Here is a 17,410-nt window from a genome sequence, read left to right as displayed (position 1 = left end):
GGGGCTGGCCGGGCAAAACTGACTCCTCACCCAGGCTGCTTCCTCGATAGGATGAAGCGTAGCAGGTTCATCTACCTTGTGCTTCAGAAGCGCTAGAGCCAGACCCATTTGGTCTCCACACACAGCAACTAATAATTAACCGACTCATTATCCAAGCCACTCTGGAACTAACTTGGACACTGAAACCCTGGACACTAAAACCAGCCTTGAAACCAGGTCAGAGGCTGAGCAAACACAGCAGTGCCCACACAAACCATGTTCCAAAGTACCCACCTGCCCACACACGCAGATAAAAGGGCAGCAGAGTGCGACATGCCTGGGCAGAACCACCTTTTCCAGGCCAGGCTTGATAAAGACTCAACCCTGGCAACGCTGGCAGGGAGAGAGATTTCTCCAGGTCAAGGACCAACACAGGCAAGGCTAGCGTTCCCGTCAGAGAGCTTACCCAATGTGGATACCCTGTGCAGGACACGATCTTAGCAAGGATTATCTCACCAGAGCTTTAAATACTCAGCAGCAGCGAAAGGAGAGGATCTTGTGCATCTCTGGGAAAAAAGGGCGTGATTACGAACTGCTACCCTTGCTTCTTAGCTATACTGCACGCCGCAGCAGCTGGTGCCATCATGCTACGTACGCTGTGCAGCGCACAGACTTCAGAAGAGCCACACATTTTAAGCCTCTCGGCACCTACTTTCCAGTCCACGTCTGAATACATGCAGACCAAAGAACCGTACCAAATTCTCTCTGCTCTGACAGCTGGACAGGGTCTGCTGAAAGGGACAACCCAGCAGAGCTAGTGACGTGGAGAGACAAATAACGCACCGCTTCCCCAACACAAGTGCTCTGTGGGGACCTACCTCGCCGGTAAAAACCTGTTCCAAATTTGTCTGACCTCAGCTCTAGCTGTTTAACCCCACGAGCAAAGGCAAGTTAAGATTAAAAATGCACTGTTTTTTGAAGTTCCCTCTTCCTATGGATGCCTGTAGACTGTAATCAGAACACCTCTGCACCTACTGCACACATCTCCTCCAATCTCATCCTGAGAATTAGGCCTTCCAGATCGGTGTCCCAACAACTCCTTCCTTGATACCTTCCAGACTTCTTAAATTTTTCTTAAGCGTGGACACCAGACTAGATTCAGCATCCGAGGCATGGTCTCTAAACCCATCATGACATCTCTGCTTCTCACCAACACTCCCAGCTAAGTTGAGGTAGGTACCAACAAGAGATGATACGTATCATCATCTACTCAATTCACCATGCAAACTTCACCTTATTAATGTAAAAACACCCCCCTCTTCTCCCAGTAGTCTCCTCTCACACATGCCCTACACATTAGTCCCCTGTGTGGCCAAACACCAAACAGGAGAGAAAAGGGGGTTACCTTAAACCTTACAGCACTTTAAAAAGCAGGGTATCTCTCTGGGAGAGGGGAACACGGTTGTGAGAAACACTTCCTGAGCTGTTAGAGATGCTGTACCCATCACGTGATTGCTCCATGCACAGGGAAAACGCCAGTCCCAAACCAGTTCAGTTTTTCCAAGCCTGTGCCTATCAGAGGGCTTCTTCAGAACTGCACCAGCCGATACCTCGATACCTAGAAACGCTCCTCTGAACCACTGACCACGATTATTTGTAATCAGTCCAAGCTGGCCGGACTCTGTGTTGACTTTGTTCTCTAGCTCCAAGGGCTCTTGCCCTCCCGTGGTGCATTAGCAGAAAATCACACCCCCCATCAGCCTTCATCCTGCTACACGAAGACCAGCTCTTTAAGTCTTTTTTGGTTAACAAACTCTGCATTCCCCTGATCACCCCTCCCTGTGCTTGGTCCTGGCTGAACCCCTCCATCAGCAGGGAGCGAACGTTACCCACGCAGTCCAAAGGAGCTCTCAGCAGGGCTGGGGGAGCAGCACTGAGCCCATCCTCCTGACTCTCTGGTGGGCCGGGCTTTCTGACCCTCGGGTATGTCTACAGCGCAGCGCTGGATGGGTATCTCAGCTTGGTATAAACAAAATACTCCAGGTACTGGAAACAGGGTAGCAGCATCGGCTTGGATCTCTGCCTGGACTCACATATCCAGCTTTTCCAAAGAGCTGATAACCGCAACTGCAGCTGCACCCCCTCGGGAGGGCGTGTTGGGACTGTTCAGCAGCTTTCCTTGGGGTAAGGTGGGCAGCAGTAGCATAAAGCATCAAAGTTTTTGAAATGTCGAGAGGGTGTTAGAAACACTATTGGCCTGCAAGTCTGAAATAGGAACGGGGCAGAGATCTCCTGGGCTGCCGCATCCAGCAAGTCCATGCTGGAGCAGTACTAAGGTTCTGCACCTCCAGTCTACGGTGTCCTGGCTTAGAGGCTCACAGCTCCCACCGGAATGAGCCAGAGCCCACAGACCAACACGCTGAGTGGAGAGACAATGGGGAGACAGAAGCTAAGACAGGACGAGCAACAGCGGCTTTGGTCTGCAGACTTCACCGCTGCTTCTTCACACCTTGTTGACCCCAGGAGGACATGGCTTGACTGGACACAGAGGCCTGTACTGCCTGTACTGGGTACCAGGCAGATAACGGCAAAAACAGTGTTCTAAGCGAAGACCAAACCAAAGTGTGAACTTTGCAGATCCAGCAAGCAAGGCTCGTTCTGCTGCAACGAGCCACAGTCCCAGATGCAGTCCAGAAAGGTCATCCCCGAGCTTGTGCCTCCAGTACAAGCCACGGTGGCAAATGCTAACCACCCTGACAAGCGGTGGTCTCGCATTAGCTGGCTGGTCACTGCTAGAGAGGGCTCCAAGCCCTCGCCGGTGCTCCCCAGCGAAGCCTCAGAAAGCTCTCCGGCCGATGGACCCAAAGGGAGCCCCCACCTGTCCCGGCGGAGCAGCCAGGTGAGGGGTGAGGACACCAACACAAGCACTCAACCTCAGCTGCTCCCCTGGGAATGCGGCCGCCGGGCTGGCTGCTGCTGGCGCAGCTCCCGCTGGAAGCCACCGGCAAGCAGGAACAGGCCCCCCGCTGCATGGGCAGGGCCCGGCCCTCCCTGCCCGGATACACCCACATTCCCCAGCCATGAGCGCAGACTCCCCTCGCCTGGGAACCTCCCGCCACCCAGCCAGCACCCGGCACCCAGCCCCAGGCACCCCTGCCAGCAGCACGGCCTCCCGGGAGGAGCACAGGGGAGTGCAGCAGCAGTATCCCATCCCTTCACCCCACAGTGCGCAAAGGCAGCCTCAACCACCCACCCGGAGCCTCCAGAGCCTCCAGGACCGTTCCCAGGAAGGCACAGCGAGCCCCAGGGAGAAGGGGGACTGGCAGGAACGAGCCCCTTGAGCTCCCTGCACAGCACCTGCACAGCAGCGGAGCTCAGGCCGCCAGCAGTGCTGCTCCTGCGCCGGTCCCTGGAGCCCAGCCCTCCCGGAAAGCGTCCTGGGCACAAAGCTCCTCTGGGCAGCTGCTGCCTTGGGAGCGTGCGGATTCTTCGGGGAGCCCGCCAGCCCCAATCCGTCCCTCCGGCACGTGAGCCAAGGCGGGGAACTGCCTCCACAATGCCCAGACTCCAGAGCAGAGCGATGGAAATGCGGAGAGGCTCACAGGCGCCAGAAAGCGCTTGCCCTGCCTCCCCGAGAGCAGCAGGTCCCGGCCCAGCCCAGCCCCCAGCTCTGTGTGTGCAGGCCAGCGTTCAATGCCTTAAAAAGCTTGTGGATGCTGTTCTTGCCTCCCAGCCCGGCCAGGCGGCAGGGCTCACCCGCACGTTCGCTTCTGCGGGGCCGGGCACACCGCGCAGCCAGGGAACGGGATGGGACACAGAGGCACAGGCAGCGTGGCCCCTGCAGAGGCCCTCGCACGCCCGGGCAGCCCCAGCGCAGGAGAACAGCCCACGGCAGTGAGGCCAAACACCAGATAGTCGAGCACCTGACGGCTGCTTCAGCTGCCAGTCCCCATCGCCTGCCCAAACCCCACAGGGGTCCCGTTCCCCCTCCCCAGCCGGTCCTGCCCTCTGTCCCATCACTCGGGACGCCACCACCGCTTTCCGCAGGCTGCTCCGCACCTGGTGAGCACCACCGTGCTCCCAAACACACGGCCTCCACTCGGCCCAGGGAAGACCCCGGCAGAGCATCGCCCAGACAGAGCCTGGCACCAGGGAGCTGCTTACAGGAGGGAAGTGCAGGCACATTTCTGTGCTCCCCAACCGCCTCGTGCTGCTCTGCGCCTCTGCTCTGGCAATCTCCCAAACAGTTCAGCACTTGCTCGGGAGCCCACTAGCAGGATCCCTCTCCCCCTCCCACGCAGTTTCAGTTCCCTCTGCTCCCCCAACGCCGCTGCACAAGGCTCAACTCTGCCTGCCCTTGCTGGGACACCATCGGGGCGAGAAGGACGTGGGACAGACGCGCTCGGCTCCCAGGTGTCTGGCCGGCAAGCATCTCCTCCCAGCTAGCCACGCTGCAGCTCCTTCAGCACCAACGACGACGGCAGTGTGCACGGCCACCGGGTGCTGGAGTGCGAAACGGCCCCACAAACACTCACGCTTCCTCGCTACAGCTGAGCTCCCCTGAGCGCAAACCCCGCAGAGCACCAGGACGCAATCGGGTGCCAGTGCCCAGCCCAGGACTTCGGCCGCCCGTCCCCGCAGACCCCATGGGCGCAGCGGGGCTCTCACCGGGCCAGCACTGCTCCTGCACTCACTTACCCAGCGCTCGCAGTGGACCGCTGCCCAGGAGGATGGGCTCAGCACTGCCGTGAGGGTCCTTGGGGCATGCGCTGCTGGTGCTGCCGCGCTCTCGCCTTCGGAAGCGGCTCGTGAGGAGTCTCCAGAGTCCCCCCGCCTGCCCGGGGTCGGCGTGCAGCCTGCCCCCGACCCTGGCCAGCTCCGGGTAGAGTAGGTCCCGCTTGCTGGGGCAGGTGTGCAGGGAGCTGGCGTCCCCCTCGCTCTTGGTGCGGAGACGCGCAGGGCGCAGGAGCCCCCCCGACTCCGAGCGCCGCAGCTCGTGGCCCCGGCGCAGACGGAAGCTGAAGCTTTTGCGCAGGGAGCTGAAGTTCTTCCTGGGGCCGGGGCTGCTCCGGCCGCTGCCCCCAAAGAGGTTCCAGCGGCGGCTGCCCCACAGGGAGCCCCCCCGGAGGAAGCCGGGGCTCTCGGCGGGGTGCGGCTGCCGGGCCGAGGGCAGGAAAGTCATGCTGCTGGGGCGCGGGCGCTGCGCCCCGTCGGCCCCGGCGAGCAGGGACGCCTCGCCCTCGGCCTCCGGCCCCTGCTTGCGGGGCGAGCGCAGCCTGAAGAAGTCCAGCAGGCTGCCGCGGGCCCTGGCGGGGGGCGGCGGGGGCAGCAGGGCCCCGGCCGCCAGCCCGTTCCCCGCCGCGCAGAAGCTCTTGGGCCGCCGCCTCTGCTGCTGGGCGGCCTTGAGGGCGGCCTGGACGGCGGGGACGCCCTGCAGGTCCAGGGACTCGCAGACGCTGACGGCGCGGCGGGGGCTCGGCCGCGGGGGGCCCCGGCCCGCCTCGCTCCAGCGCCAGCCCTCCGCCATCGTCAGCTGCGGGGCTGCCCCATGGCCCCCGGCCGCCCGCCGCTCTGGGCCGCTGCCGGCGCGGGCGGCCGGCCCCGGGGAGGCGGCGCAGCGGGACCCCGCACGCCGCCCGCTGCCTGCCGGCTCCCACGCCGCGCCGGCATGCCCGGGCCGCGCTCCGGCGCGCCGCCAGCGCGGGGCTGGGCCCGCCCCGGAACAGGGCCGGGGCCGGGGCCCGGGATGGGGATGGGGCCGGGGCCGGGGCCGCCCCGCACGGCCGCGCCCCGCCGGGCCGCCGCCCGCCCCCGACGCCCCGGGCACCGAGCTCCGGGCGGGCAGGCGCTGCCCTTCGCCCGGCCGCGGGCAGAGGCGGCGGAGCCGGCCCGGGGCGGTGGCTCACGCCTCCCCCCGCGGCGCTCGGCTGCAGCCAGGGGCAGGGCCGGGCCGGGGCAGGGCTCTGTCACCGCCCGGCCGCCCTCGGTGCCCGTAGCGGCAGCCCGCACCCGGGGAGCGCCGGCGCTGCCCGGCCGGCCCGCACCCGCCACGCCGGGGTGCTCGGCCGCCCGGCCCGGCCTGGGCCCCGCCAGGGCTGCACCGAGCGCCGGGCAGGGCCGTGCCGGGCCGCCGGGGCCGGGGCCCGGGTCCCCCCGTCGCGGCGCGGGGCCGGCAGCGCCCGCCAGGGGGCGCGGCGCTCCCGCTCGCCGCTGCCGCCGGGCGCCCTCGCGCGGCCGCGGCGGCCGGCACCGGGAGTCGCCCCCGAGCCCCCGCGGGGCCCGGCTGGGCCGGCACCCGTAGGCGCCCCCGAGCCCGCTATGAGCAGCGCTAGGCTCAGGAACCCCTGAAAAGCCGCCGCACCAACATCCAGGAGCCCTCCCGACCCGGAGCGGAGAGCGGCGAGGGGCCCCGGGCCGCCGGACGAGCGTAACCGTCTCAGCCAGAGCTTCGCTCCCGCCTTGCTCCGCAGCAAAGTGGTTTTCCTTCACCAAACACACCACCGTTAGGCTCTGGCCCTCCTTCCAGGCCGTTTCTTCCAGAGTCCCCCACTGCAGCACCTCCTCCACCTCTTCCCTAGCACCCCCCCGCCTTTGCTGCCTGCAGCGCAGCCCCCGTCTCCAGCATCGCCCCGGGACCCTCCTCCTCCTCTCTTTTTCTGAAAGCATCTTCCCTCTCCCTGGCTTTCCTCCTTCGCAGTGCAAGCGTGATCTGTGCTCCCTCTGGGGAGGAAAAAAAAAAATAAAGATGCTTGACTCCCCCTTAAATTATTTTTTACCTTTCTGAAAGCTCCTGGTCTGCTAAACCAGCCTAGGTGGTCTTCTGCCTCTCCAGGCCTCTCCAGGGAACATCTTAATCATCAGCACCTCCTTTTCCCCCTCCTTATCCAGGAATCTTTGACTCCACTGCCTCGACTCTTCCAAAATCCCACCACCTTTTTGGACTTTGCCCTCTCTTTGATCCCTCATCCTCCTTCACAGCATGCCCTCACGATTTTCCTGAGCAACGCCCCATCTCCTCTCCAGTCCTCTGTAGATGCACCCAGCCCCAGTCACTGCCTGCAGCCCGAGGACACAGCTAAATCCTGCCTCACCATGAGGCAGCAGCCGGTTCAGCCTTTCCCCTCCTCATGGCACAGCCAACACCTCAGCCAAGCCCCCTCCTCTCCCTTCTCCATCCTCTCCTAAGCCCACAGGTTCCACCATCCGCCTCCCCGTCCACCACCACCCGTTGATAACACAGACCACCATCACCATGCTGCGTGAGCAGAGCTATCGCACAGCAGCCTCCTCCCTTAGCTGGAGGTCCTTCTCTTCCCTCGACTTTTTTGCACCTTTCAGACAGTAAAATCTCCAATTCAGCAGTACACCCTCCCAGCTACACGGTGCTGAACACGTGGAGCAGCTACCCAGACCGAGGATCAGCTCAAAGACGCCCCTCCCCACACCATGTCAGTGCTTCTCGGGCAGAAGACGGGACGCATCCAGCTCCCCTCCCTCCCAAGCCAACGGGCACTGACGTCTGAAACCGAGCAGAAGGCGCCTGAACACCCGCCAAAGCTACAGCTCTGCCATCTGTGCCAAGGTCACAGGAACACGCGAGCTGCCAGACTGGATCCGACCCTCATCCACATCATCTGGTGTCCTGTCTCCCAGGAGCAGCCGCACTGCAGCGCGGAGCGAGGAATTCTGCAGAAAGCAATTAGGAGGGAACGTCTTCCAAAGAGCGCTGAACACCAGACGAGGCTGGCTGCGGAGACCGTGGTGTCTCCATCACTGGAGATGTCAGAACCGATCGCACAGACGTCTGTCAGGAGTAATTCAGGCACAGGTAACCAGCCTTTGGGCAGGGAACCAGACCAGTAACCTGGCAAGCTCCTTCCCAACCGTGCTTTGCACAGCTCCTTGCTCCCAGGGATTGGAAGTCGTTTCTGTAATGAAGCGGGACCATCTACATTCATCCCTTCCCAGAATCCTGGGTTTAACTTTCACTGTAACAATGCCAGATGGTACACCTTCTATATGAATCTCATCTTTTTAAAATATTCTGGCAAGTTCTGGGCTTTAAGGTATCACTGAATCACAGAAATGTCTGCTGGAAGAGATGATGTACCACACACTCCCCTGCCGAGGCGGGACCAGACGTGCGTGGATCACCGCGACAGCCGTCTGTCTGACCCATCCTTAACGACCTCCCGAAGGCCGCTGCAGTACTGCACCGTCCTCGCTGCTCCCATTCTTCCTCCTCCCACGATCTTGTCCAAACCCCCTTGGCTGTACATAAAGCCAATTACTTCTGCCGTACCCTTATCGGCCGTGAAGACTAACAGACTGCATTCTTCCCTACAACCTTAAACGTACTGAGAAACACAGAGTTCCCCTCAACTGACAACGTCTCCTTCACTGTCCTACCGAGGATTGTATTTTTACAGCTATTAGTGTTTTTAATGCATTCCCTTCAATTCTTTACAGTTTGTCTACTACCTTTTTCTAAATGCCGCGCCAGAACCTGGGCACAATATTCAGCTGCGGCCTCCAGCAGCACTGAGAACACGTATACAACATCCGTATTGCTACTTCCCAAGAAGACACTGGTCTTTACTACAGTAACAATGTAACGATATTTTTACCTAATTAGCCTGTTAAGAGGCAAAGGTTTCCACATGCTATATACATTGATATGATCCCCTTGGGATTATTCCTACAGGAAGAACAAAAGACATTTAAAATAAAATAGAATAAAATGGAGCCTCAGATACAACTTCTGGTGTCAGAGGGCTGCAGGCAGGGCGCTTGCACCCAAGGAAGGGCTCAAACCCCGCCAGATCTCGACAGCACGTGGGCTCTGGCTGCCTCTTCAGCCACCACAGCTGAAACGGCGACCGACGGAGGAACTGTTCTGAGAATGAGACCAGGAAACCAGAAGCCACCGGTGTTTAGAGACAGCCACCACTGAAAGACGCCCCACGCACCTTTAAGCGTCTCTTGTTAGGCAGTTTGCTCCATAATTATACCGGATCTGACTGGTGCTGTGTGTGCATCTAATGCAAATGAAAGATGACAATTCACCCGCTCGGTGGGAAGGTGGCTGCTGCTGGACTCCCCTGTGCCACGCGGGTCTCCGGAAGCAGACGAGCTCCGAGAGCTGGGATGTAACAGGGACACTGTGCTTTTGCAATCCTGACCTGGGGCAGGTGCCTGGGGACAGAAGCAAGTTAGTCTCTTACCAGTACTTTCATGAGTCACACTCATGTTACAAATACTATGGCAATGAACATCTGGCTTAAATTAACAAAAAGCCATGAAAGGCTAAACAACAGCTGCACTGGAAGACAGTCCGAAAGTCAGGGAACTTTCCACTGCTGGCTGGTCCCCAGTGTGAAGTTCAGGGTGGAGCCCCGAAACGGAAAAGAAGTCTGAACCGTGACTGGTCAAATGCTCCGCTGCGCTCCTCCAGACCTAACTGGCACTGGTATTTCTGCTCCAGCTGTCTGCAGATGCAAAGGTTTTGTTGCAAGGGGACATTCAGCCTGGAGGACGGCACGGCTGCATTCACCATCCCACCTGGGTTTGAAGGTGCTGTCGCTCTGCAGAGGGGCCCAAGCCTGGGAGACCCACTGCAGCGAGCCACGCGTCCAGTGTGGACAAGGGACCGGCACTGCAGCGTCTAAGAACGCGTCGGCAGTTGGGGATGGAGGGATGAGGTTCCCAGCATGGACAGAGCCGTAAGTTTTCAGCACCCTGTCAGCAGGCAGATGCCAGCAGCAGACCAGGAATACAGGACAGACATCAGCCAGCCCCAGGACCTATGTGCTACCAGGGCTGCAGAGAGCCTAAGGCTGGCAGCCCCATGCAGACCATGCCGGTGGTGGGACCGTGGGCAGGAGACCAGGCTTAGTACCACTGCCCAAGCAGTGCTGCCAGGAGACAAAGACAGGACAGGGCGTGCTGACAACACCGCACTTGGGCCAGGCTGCGGGATGCCGAGGACCCCCGGCACACGCTCTCCAGCCTGACCCACGCGAACGGCGCGAGGCTGGAGCAGTGGAGCAGGAGGGCTCCGTGCAGTGCCACGGGACGGCGGCCGAGCCCATCCGCAGCTGCAGGAGGACCCCGAGTGCCGTGCCAGGACCGCGCCGGAGCTGCCAGGCTCTGCAGACCAGCTCCAGCCGGCTCGGCCACGCACCAGGAATACTGATGAGGCTCTGCCCAAACAGGGAGCATCCGGGGGCGCAGCCTCCGCTGCCCGGCCGTGGGGTGCACAGCGCCGCAGCCCCCGCAGCCCCGCGTCACAGCCCGTGCTGCCGCACGCAGCGCCCAGCCCGGCTGCCAGCACGTCAGCAGCAGGCAGCGTGCCGCAGCCGTCGCTCGGTGAGGCGGTGGGGGGGCAAGGCCCTGCCTGCTGGCCCCACAGGGCAGGGACAGAGCCGTCCTCTGCCCAAAGAGCAGGAGGGCGAAGGAGACGGAGGCGTTTCCCTGGACCCTGAGCGGAGGGACACTGTTCACTGCTGAGTTCAGCCACAGCCAGGCTCTGGGCTCAGCTCTGGGGCTCGAGCATCCAGCACAGCCAGAGACAGCAAATCACATCAGCTCCGCCGTGATAACCCTTTCTGGTCACCCCAACCGACGCGTTCACAAGAGACAATATCCCCATCCTCTCCACCGACAAAACATCCACCAGCCCAGCAGCCCCTGCAAATCCCCAGGGTCTCAGACTGGAGAAATGAGGCACTGCTCCAGGTCCGAGCTCTGGCAGAGCCCCTCGCTGCCCTGCCTGCCAGCTGGAGCCCCTGCACCCTGCCTGTGCCCCTTCCCCCTGCCCTTGCCCCCTTTGCAGCCCCGGAGCTGTGGGTTTGACACCTGCAGGCCTGACTTTCGATGGCTTCTTGAAGTGAGAGATCACTCAGAGCAGGCTGTTACCTACAGTTTCCATGGAGAGAGGAGGAACAGGCCCAGCCAGCAAACAGTTAACAAAAGCCAGGAAGTAAACAGAAAAGGCACACAAGAGCCTGACTTCAGCATCAGCTCTCTCCAACCTCCCACACGCTCTGCACACCCCCAGCTCGGGTCCTGCCTGCAAACCTTGCCACTGCTGACGAGGAAATTACCACTTTCTCCCCCCTGGGATTCACAGCGCTGAAGCCAACCACCTCCTTCCTACACGCCATGAGGTCATGCCCATGTCACCCAAACCACCCCGCACCACCCCATCCCCGCAGTGCCACACACGCAGGGCACGGGCACCCTCTCGCCCATCAAGAAGAGAGGCTGAGCACCAAATCGCCGCCAGCACTCTGGCGAGGGCAGCCATGCTGCAGACCCCGTAAGGGCAGCCATGCTGCAGACCCCGCACCGACACGCTGCAAGACAGACGCAGAGACAGAGCTTCCTAAGCCAGACCAGACCCCAGTGCCACAGGGAAGCCCTGGAAGATAACGCTTTGAGACGTTATCTCCTGGGCGTAATAGAAGATCAAGGCAGCGATCACTTCTGCTCATTAAACCACCCCCCGGGCACTTCTGCAAGCTGCAAGATGTTAATACTAGTGTCCTGACTAAATCTCAGCCTTTGCTTAGCTGCAGTTAGTCTGGTAGCCCAGCTCCAAGCCACGGGGCAGACTCGCCGTAATGCCAGCGTAGGCACCAGGCGGTTCCCAGGCTGTATTTACGGAGTCCTTCTGTGCTCCTCACCGGCCTCGCAGGAGACGCTCGAGCAATGGCTGCAGGTACGAGCAGACTCAACGTGATTAGGCTAGACATTGTGAAATCTCCTCAGTATTTTGAAATCCAAAGACAAAAGTCCATGTGAAAATTTGGGAAGAGGACTAAAGGAGACCTCTTCAGGTTCTCAAGCCCAGCCTTTGCCCTGGCTTTAAAATCCCTCCCATAATCATCATTTACAACAGTGAAAATCCTCTATCTTATTCCAAAAGTAGTGGAGGAAAGAAGTGAAAAGAAAAATACTTAAGGGGTGAAACTAAGAGATGGACATGATGCAGAAATAATGCTCAGATGCAGAAATAAGACTCAGAGGACAGGTAAATAAATCTGGAGGTCAGGAGGAGAACACAGCCTCCTGGCCAGGAGATGGAAGAGGCTGAAAAATCCCCCCCGTCTTGACAGAAAGGCAGAGATCCTGCAGCAGCCTACAAAGCACGGCCGCAGAGCCAGATCCTCGGCGGATCAGGAGGGCAGAGGAGACCTCCAGACCTTCCCAGCTCAAGGCCAGCCCTCACAGAAAGGCTAGGGAGTTTGCTCAGAGGACTGAAGCCAAGAAGTCTCCCAAGGAGGGAGCTGCAGGGGGGAGCAGCCCCTCTTGCCGCTTCCCCATCAAGCGGCCGGCTTGGGACAGTGCTCCCTGGCCTCGTCGGCCGGGCCGGGGCACCAGGACACCCACGCAAAGCGCTGTGTGCAGGGGGGAGGAAGCAAAACCCTTCTCCGGTACAGAGAACCTCAAAAATGAAACAGTCCTGCCCCACAACCGGGGGAAACCAGCTGGCCTGAATGCTGACGCTGAAGGAAGCCTGTGCGATGATGTCTGTGCGGACCCTGTCACTGCCCTCGAAACGCCCTGCCACCCTTGCCCTGCGCCTGTGAGGCCGGGCAGCGCTCGTCCCACCCAGGACAGACACGGGCTGAGGCTCGAAGGCCACACAGCCATGATGCAGCACAGCGCTGTGCAGCAATGCACAAGTACAGCCTCTCTGCCTGACTTCTCGTCCTAGCTGAGCTGTCTTTTACACACGACTGCGCCCTTGTCACGTTCGCATGCCCAGCGGATAAGGCACATTCCTACACCTATATGAAAAGCCCCTACCCTGGCAGAGGATGGAGCCTGGATCCCCCCGGCCAGGTCTGTACTGACCGGACAGAGCACCCGTCCTCAGGTCCTTCTCGTTCTGTTGCACGCGGCATCGCTCGGACACCACCAACGAAATGCACCGGAATTACGGGAATAGCAGACACCAGCAGAAGGTAAGACTGGAAAGGCATTCAGCTCTGCAAAAAGGAGAGAAGCCCAGAACCCCAAATAGGATGTTCCCAACAGAGCTTCCCAAAGCTATCTGAGACTGGTCCTCCCTGGAAAACATGCAAAACAATTACACTGTAAGGAGCCATGAAAAGGTCCCGTCCTTCCTCCCGGTGCCCTCCAGGCACCTGCCCAAGAACAAGAGAGGACGAAAGGAAGTATTTTCAAAAAACAAGGTAAAAAGCCACAGAGACTGATAACAACACGAGATACTCACATGGAACTAAGCACCCCAACAAATGCCTTCAAATACCATTTTACCTAGTGCTTCTACCTCATCATCCTCCCGAGGAACAGCTCAGTGACTAATAACATCAGCACACAAAGGCAGAGGTTGTTTTTCCACAGACAACAAGAGAGTCAGTGGTGAGAGCAGCATTAGCAAACTCTTCTGTATCACACCTGGTGCAGGGTAATTACAGCACTCTACCCAGCAACAAAGTTCTCTAGAAAAGCCAAACCACCTTCCTCCCTGGGAAACAGGCCGCAGACCCCACATTTTAGCTTAAACTCTCATTAGCAATTGTTTTAGAAAAGGAAATATAACTCTCAGGATGTTAAAAAATGTAGCTGCCATCTAGCATACGAAACTAACGTTTGCAACAAAATGGTATTGGTGAGAATATGCATTGCATTAAACCCACTCACATCTTCAGGTGGTGCAACAAGGACCTCGGAGCAAGCCAGAGCCAGCCTCCAGCCCGCAACGCAGCGGCATCCCGCAGCAGGCGCCGAGCCAGAGCCCCTGCTCCAGGCTGGACGAGGGTTAGACGTCTCCTCCTGCTCCTGCTGCCGCCTAGGTACGAGGGTCCCAGGCTCTGACACCAGGAGCCCGGAGAGGGAATTCCTGCACAGGTCATCTCCTCCCACCGCCCTCCCTGCGGACGCGTGGCTCACTCGCAGGGGCACGGGGCAGCTCCCTTTGACGATCCGTCCACGCTAACAGTTGGGTTTAGTTTTATTTTCATTACCTGATTGCCCATTACCCAACTTAACTTTAGGTGGCCATCTAAACACCCAACCAAGCCATGCGGTCATCAGCTGCAGCTGACAGAAAACTCTAAGGCATTTGCAGAACGTGAACTTCAACAACACATTTCATACAGTGAAAAGGGGAAAAAATAGTTAACGTGAGAAAGGTGGATATTAGCACAACAACTGTGAAGTTTTTGTCTACAGATTAAATAGACCAAGTGCTTTCAGGGCATGGGCCTGCCAACACTGAACTTCCAGTACCTCTGGTTGCTTGTATTCAAGAAAATAGCTGAACTCCTCACTGCAGTGTGCAGGCTGTGACCCAAAACTGCCTCCGTGTCCAGGACAAGGGAGGTGGCAAACACAACACCGGTGTTGCGCAGCAGGTCGGGGGGAACCCCGGGACCAGCCAGCTAACATCCGTAACGGGAAAATTGGTGAAAACAATGATGAAGAACAGAGCAAGCAGAAACATAGATAGAGATAGATGCAACGTCCTGGAAAAGAATCAGTACGGATTTTGCCAGCGGCAGTCGCACCTCACAGAAAGACGTCACCTCTGAACTGAGAACCGTCTGAACTCAGGAGATGCAGCTGTGGACGTCCAGCGACAGCCTGACCAGGTCCCTCTACCACACGCTCTCAAGTTTCTCTGGAAGGAGAAGGGGAACCCTTGGGTGGATAAACAGCTGGTTAAAAGGGGAAGAGGACTGCCAGAAGGCCACTGTCTCAGTGAAGGAGGTCACCAAGGCAGTGCTGAGAAGCCGGTGCTGGGAGCTGTGCTCCTCCAGACACACAGGCCTGGTCTGGGCCAGGGGCGAGCGGTGGGGCGACAGCTTCGGCAGGGAACACTGCGCTGCCGAGGGCATCAGTCCTGGGCGCCCGTGGGACAGAGCTGCCCAGGCTCCTGGGATGAGCAGCCGGGCCGAGGAGCAGCGCTGAGATTTGAGGACAGCCATGCCCATCGAGCTGAGCACCCTGACTTCACAAGCAAAACGTGGGCGCTGAGCCGGCTGTTCCTGCCCAGGCACAGAGCCCTCAGCTGCGACGGGCAGCTTGGCCACGGTCAGATGTGTAATGGCACAGAGGGGGAAGAACAGGGAATGAGACAGAAAGCATCATTACAGCACTGTATAAAATTCATGCTTTACCCCCACCCTGAATGCCTGGTCCCCAACTCAGTAGGGACACAAAGAGCTTCCATGAAACGAACAGAGAAGGATCTGTCAGCCTAAGGAGGAGGCACCCGAGATGGGTGAGACTCCCAGTCTATGATTTGATCTCCAGAGCACTGCACAGGTAAGTAAGAAACAGTATGTTCCAACAGAAGAGCTGGGGAAAGTCAGATTAAACTGGCGAGTTTCAAAACAAAGGGAGGCACTTCTTGACATGCCGTGCTGTCAGGCTGCGGACTCCCTGCCACGGGAGGTTGTGGATACTCAAAGTTCACCCAGTTCAAAAGCAATTAAATGAAATCACAGAAGAAAAGCTAACCAGCACTATTAAATGTGCAAACACTACCACTGGCACAGGAGTCCCTCAACCACACACCACTGGATGCTGGGTCAATCAGGGAAATATTACTACGTGCTCCTCCTGGTTTTATCCGATTCCCGAGGCATTTGCTTTCAGCCACCTTCTAAGAGGATACTGGGCTAAACCGAACTTATCTGAATAAGCATAACCTTCCTCAAACAGACCCTTGGTTCCTCTGACCACCCTCGTAACCCACTTCTGCTCCTGTTTCCATCAAAGTCCTCTTCCCCACAGCAGGCATCATACAAAGCCTCCTGGAGGAAATCTCAGCCATGCCTCACACGAGGACACTGCTGTTTTCATGTCACATATTCTCCCTATGTAGCACAGTGCTGCACTTGCCATTTTGATGGACACGCCACTGTAAGTCTCTTGCTCCAAGAAACGCCACAGCCTAAACCAACCCAGGCTATGACTTCAGAGTGAACAGTGCAGCACAACTTCAAGGGAAAGTAACACCAAATAAGCCCAAATTCCCATTTGTCCCGGTTTTGGCTGGGATGATAGAGTTAATTGTCTTCCTAGTAGCTGGTATAGTGCAGTGTTTTGGATTTAGTAGGACAATAATGTTGATAACACCCTGATGTTTTTAGTTGTTGCTAAGCAGTGTTTACACTAAGTCAAGAATTTTTCAGCTTCTCATGCCCAGCCAGCAAGAAGGCTGGAGGGGCACAAGAAGCTGGGATGGGACACAGCCAGGACAGCTGACCCAAACTGGCCAAAGAGCTATTCCACACCATATGACATCATGTCCAGTATATAAACTGGGGGGAGTTGGCCAGGAGGGGTGGATCACTGCTCAGGAACTGACTGGGCATCGGTTGGCGAGTGGTGAGCAATTGCATTATGTATCACTTGTTTTGTATATTCTAATTTTTTTATTATCATTTTATTATCATTATTATTATTTTTCTTCCTTTCTGTCCTATTAAACTGTCTTTATCTCAACCCACATGCTTTTTTTTTTTTTCGTGATTCTCTCCCCCATCCCACTGGGTGGGGGGAGTGAGTGAGCGGCTGTGTGGTGCTTAGTTGCCGGCTGCGGTTAAACCGCAACACCATTGCAGTTTATTCGCCTGGAGCTCCAAGCGCACTTTCTCCGTAAGCCTGGGAGCCTCAGACCCAGCAGCTTCCAGGTAACGAGTTCCTCAGATCCCTCCGGCCCTGAGGATCATCCTGCCCTCACGGCAGCAGAAGCTGGATCTGGGCTTTCCAGGAGAGACAGACCTAAGAGGGACACAGCAGGAACGTGCCCATGAAGACGGAGACCACCGGGTGACCAGGGCTGTGGACTGCTCAGAGCAGAGGGGAGGAGAAGGCCGGGAAGCCCATCGATCCCGGCCCGAGCGGGGCCGCAGGACCGGAGGCTGCAGGAGAGCGGTGCCCGTCAGACAAGGAAGATGTGCTCAAGCACTGCACCAGCACAGAGCCGTCCCCACGGCCCGGCCGGCCGAGGAGCTCCCGTGCTGGCGCCCCGCTGCCGCTCAGCCAGGGCCCCCTCCAGCAGACGGGGTCCCCAGTCACCCTGAGACCGCCCCACCCACAAGCATCTCCCAGCATCACTCCCAGCCGTCACCCAGGATGGGGAGGTCGGGGAGACCCGAAATCCAGAAACCGAGCGGTGGTTTCTGGGCAGGGCCCTCCCCTGCACCTGAGTGAGGCCGGGCTGCCGAAATCCTGCGACCCCCGGGGAAGGGCTGGGGAAGCCCCGGCTCCGCGGCACCTGGGCTCGCCCATGGGCGCGGGCTGGGCGCCCTGTGCCAGTGGATCCCGGCGAAACTCGGACCCCAACAGCAGCGCCCTGCGAGCCTTGTAACAGCGAGACCACGGCGGCTTTTCAAAGGACGTCAGAGGGCACCCGGCACCCTGCTGCTGTTTGTGGCTGGCGGTGAGA

The 17,410-nt window shown here is 58.7% G+C and overlaps 1 protein-coding gene across 6 annotated transcripts in view; it reads right to left on the bottom strand.

Annotated features, from left to right (window-relative positions):
* The window catches only part of AGAP3 (ArfGAP with GTPase domain, ankyrin repeat and PH domain 3), a 154,858-nt gene that overhangs the window by 103,175 nt on the left and 34,273 nt on the right, over positions 1–17,410 (bottom strand). The window contains exon 1 of one of the 6 annotated variants that reach the window (XM_050890674.1): positions 4,678–5,506. The exons of the other annotated variants lie outside the window; for them this stretch is intronic. Within the exon in view, the coding sequence (XP_050746631.1) occupies positions 4,678–5,506 (829 nt within the window). Of the gene's footprint in view, positions 1–4,677; positions 5,507–17,410 lie in introns of those variants that run through there. 6 annotated transcript variants of the gene reach the window in all.

Source organism: Gymnogyps californianus, chromosome 2, assembly GCF_018139145.2.
Source record: "Gymnogyps californianus isolate 813 chromosome 2, ASM1813914v2, whole genome shotgun sequence".
Classification (NCBI taxonomy): Eukaryota; Metazoa; Chordata; class Aves; order Accipitriformes; family Cathartidae; genus Gymnogyps; species Gymnogyps californianus.
Note: the sequence above shows the minus strand (reverse complement) of the source record. Positions and strands in the feature narration are given on the sequence as shown.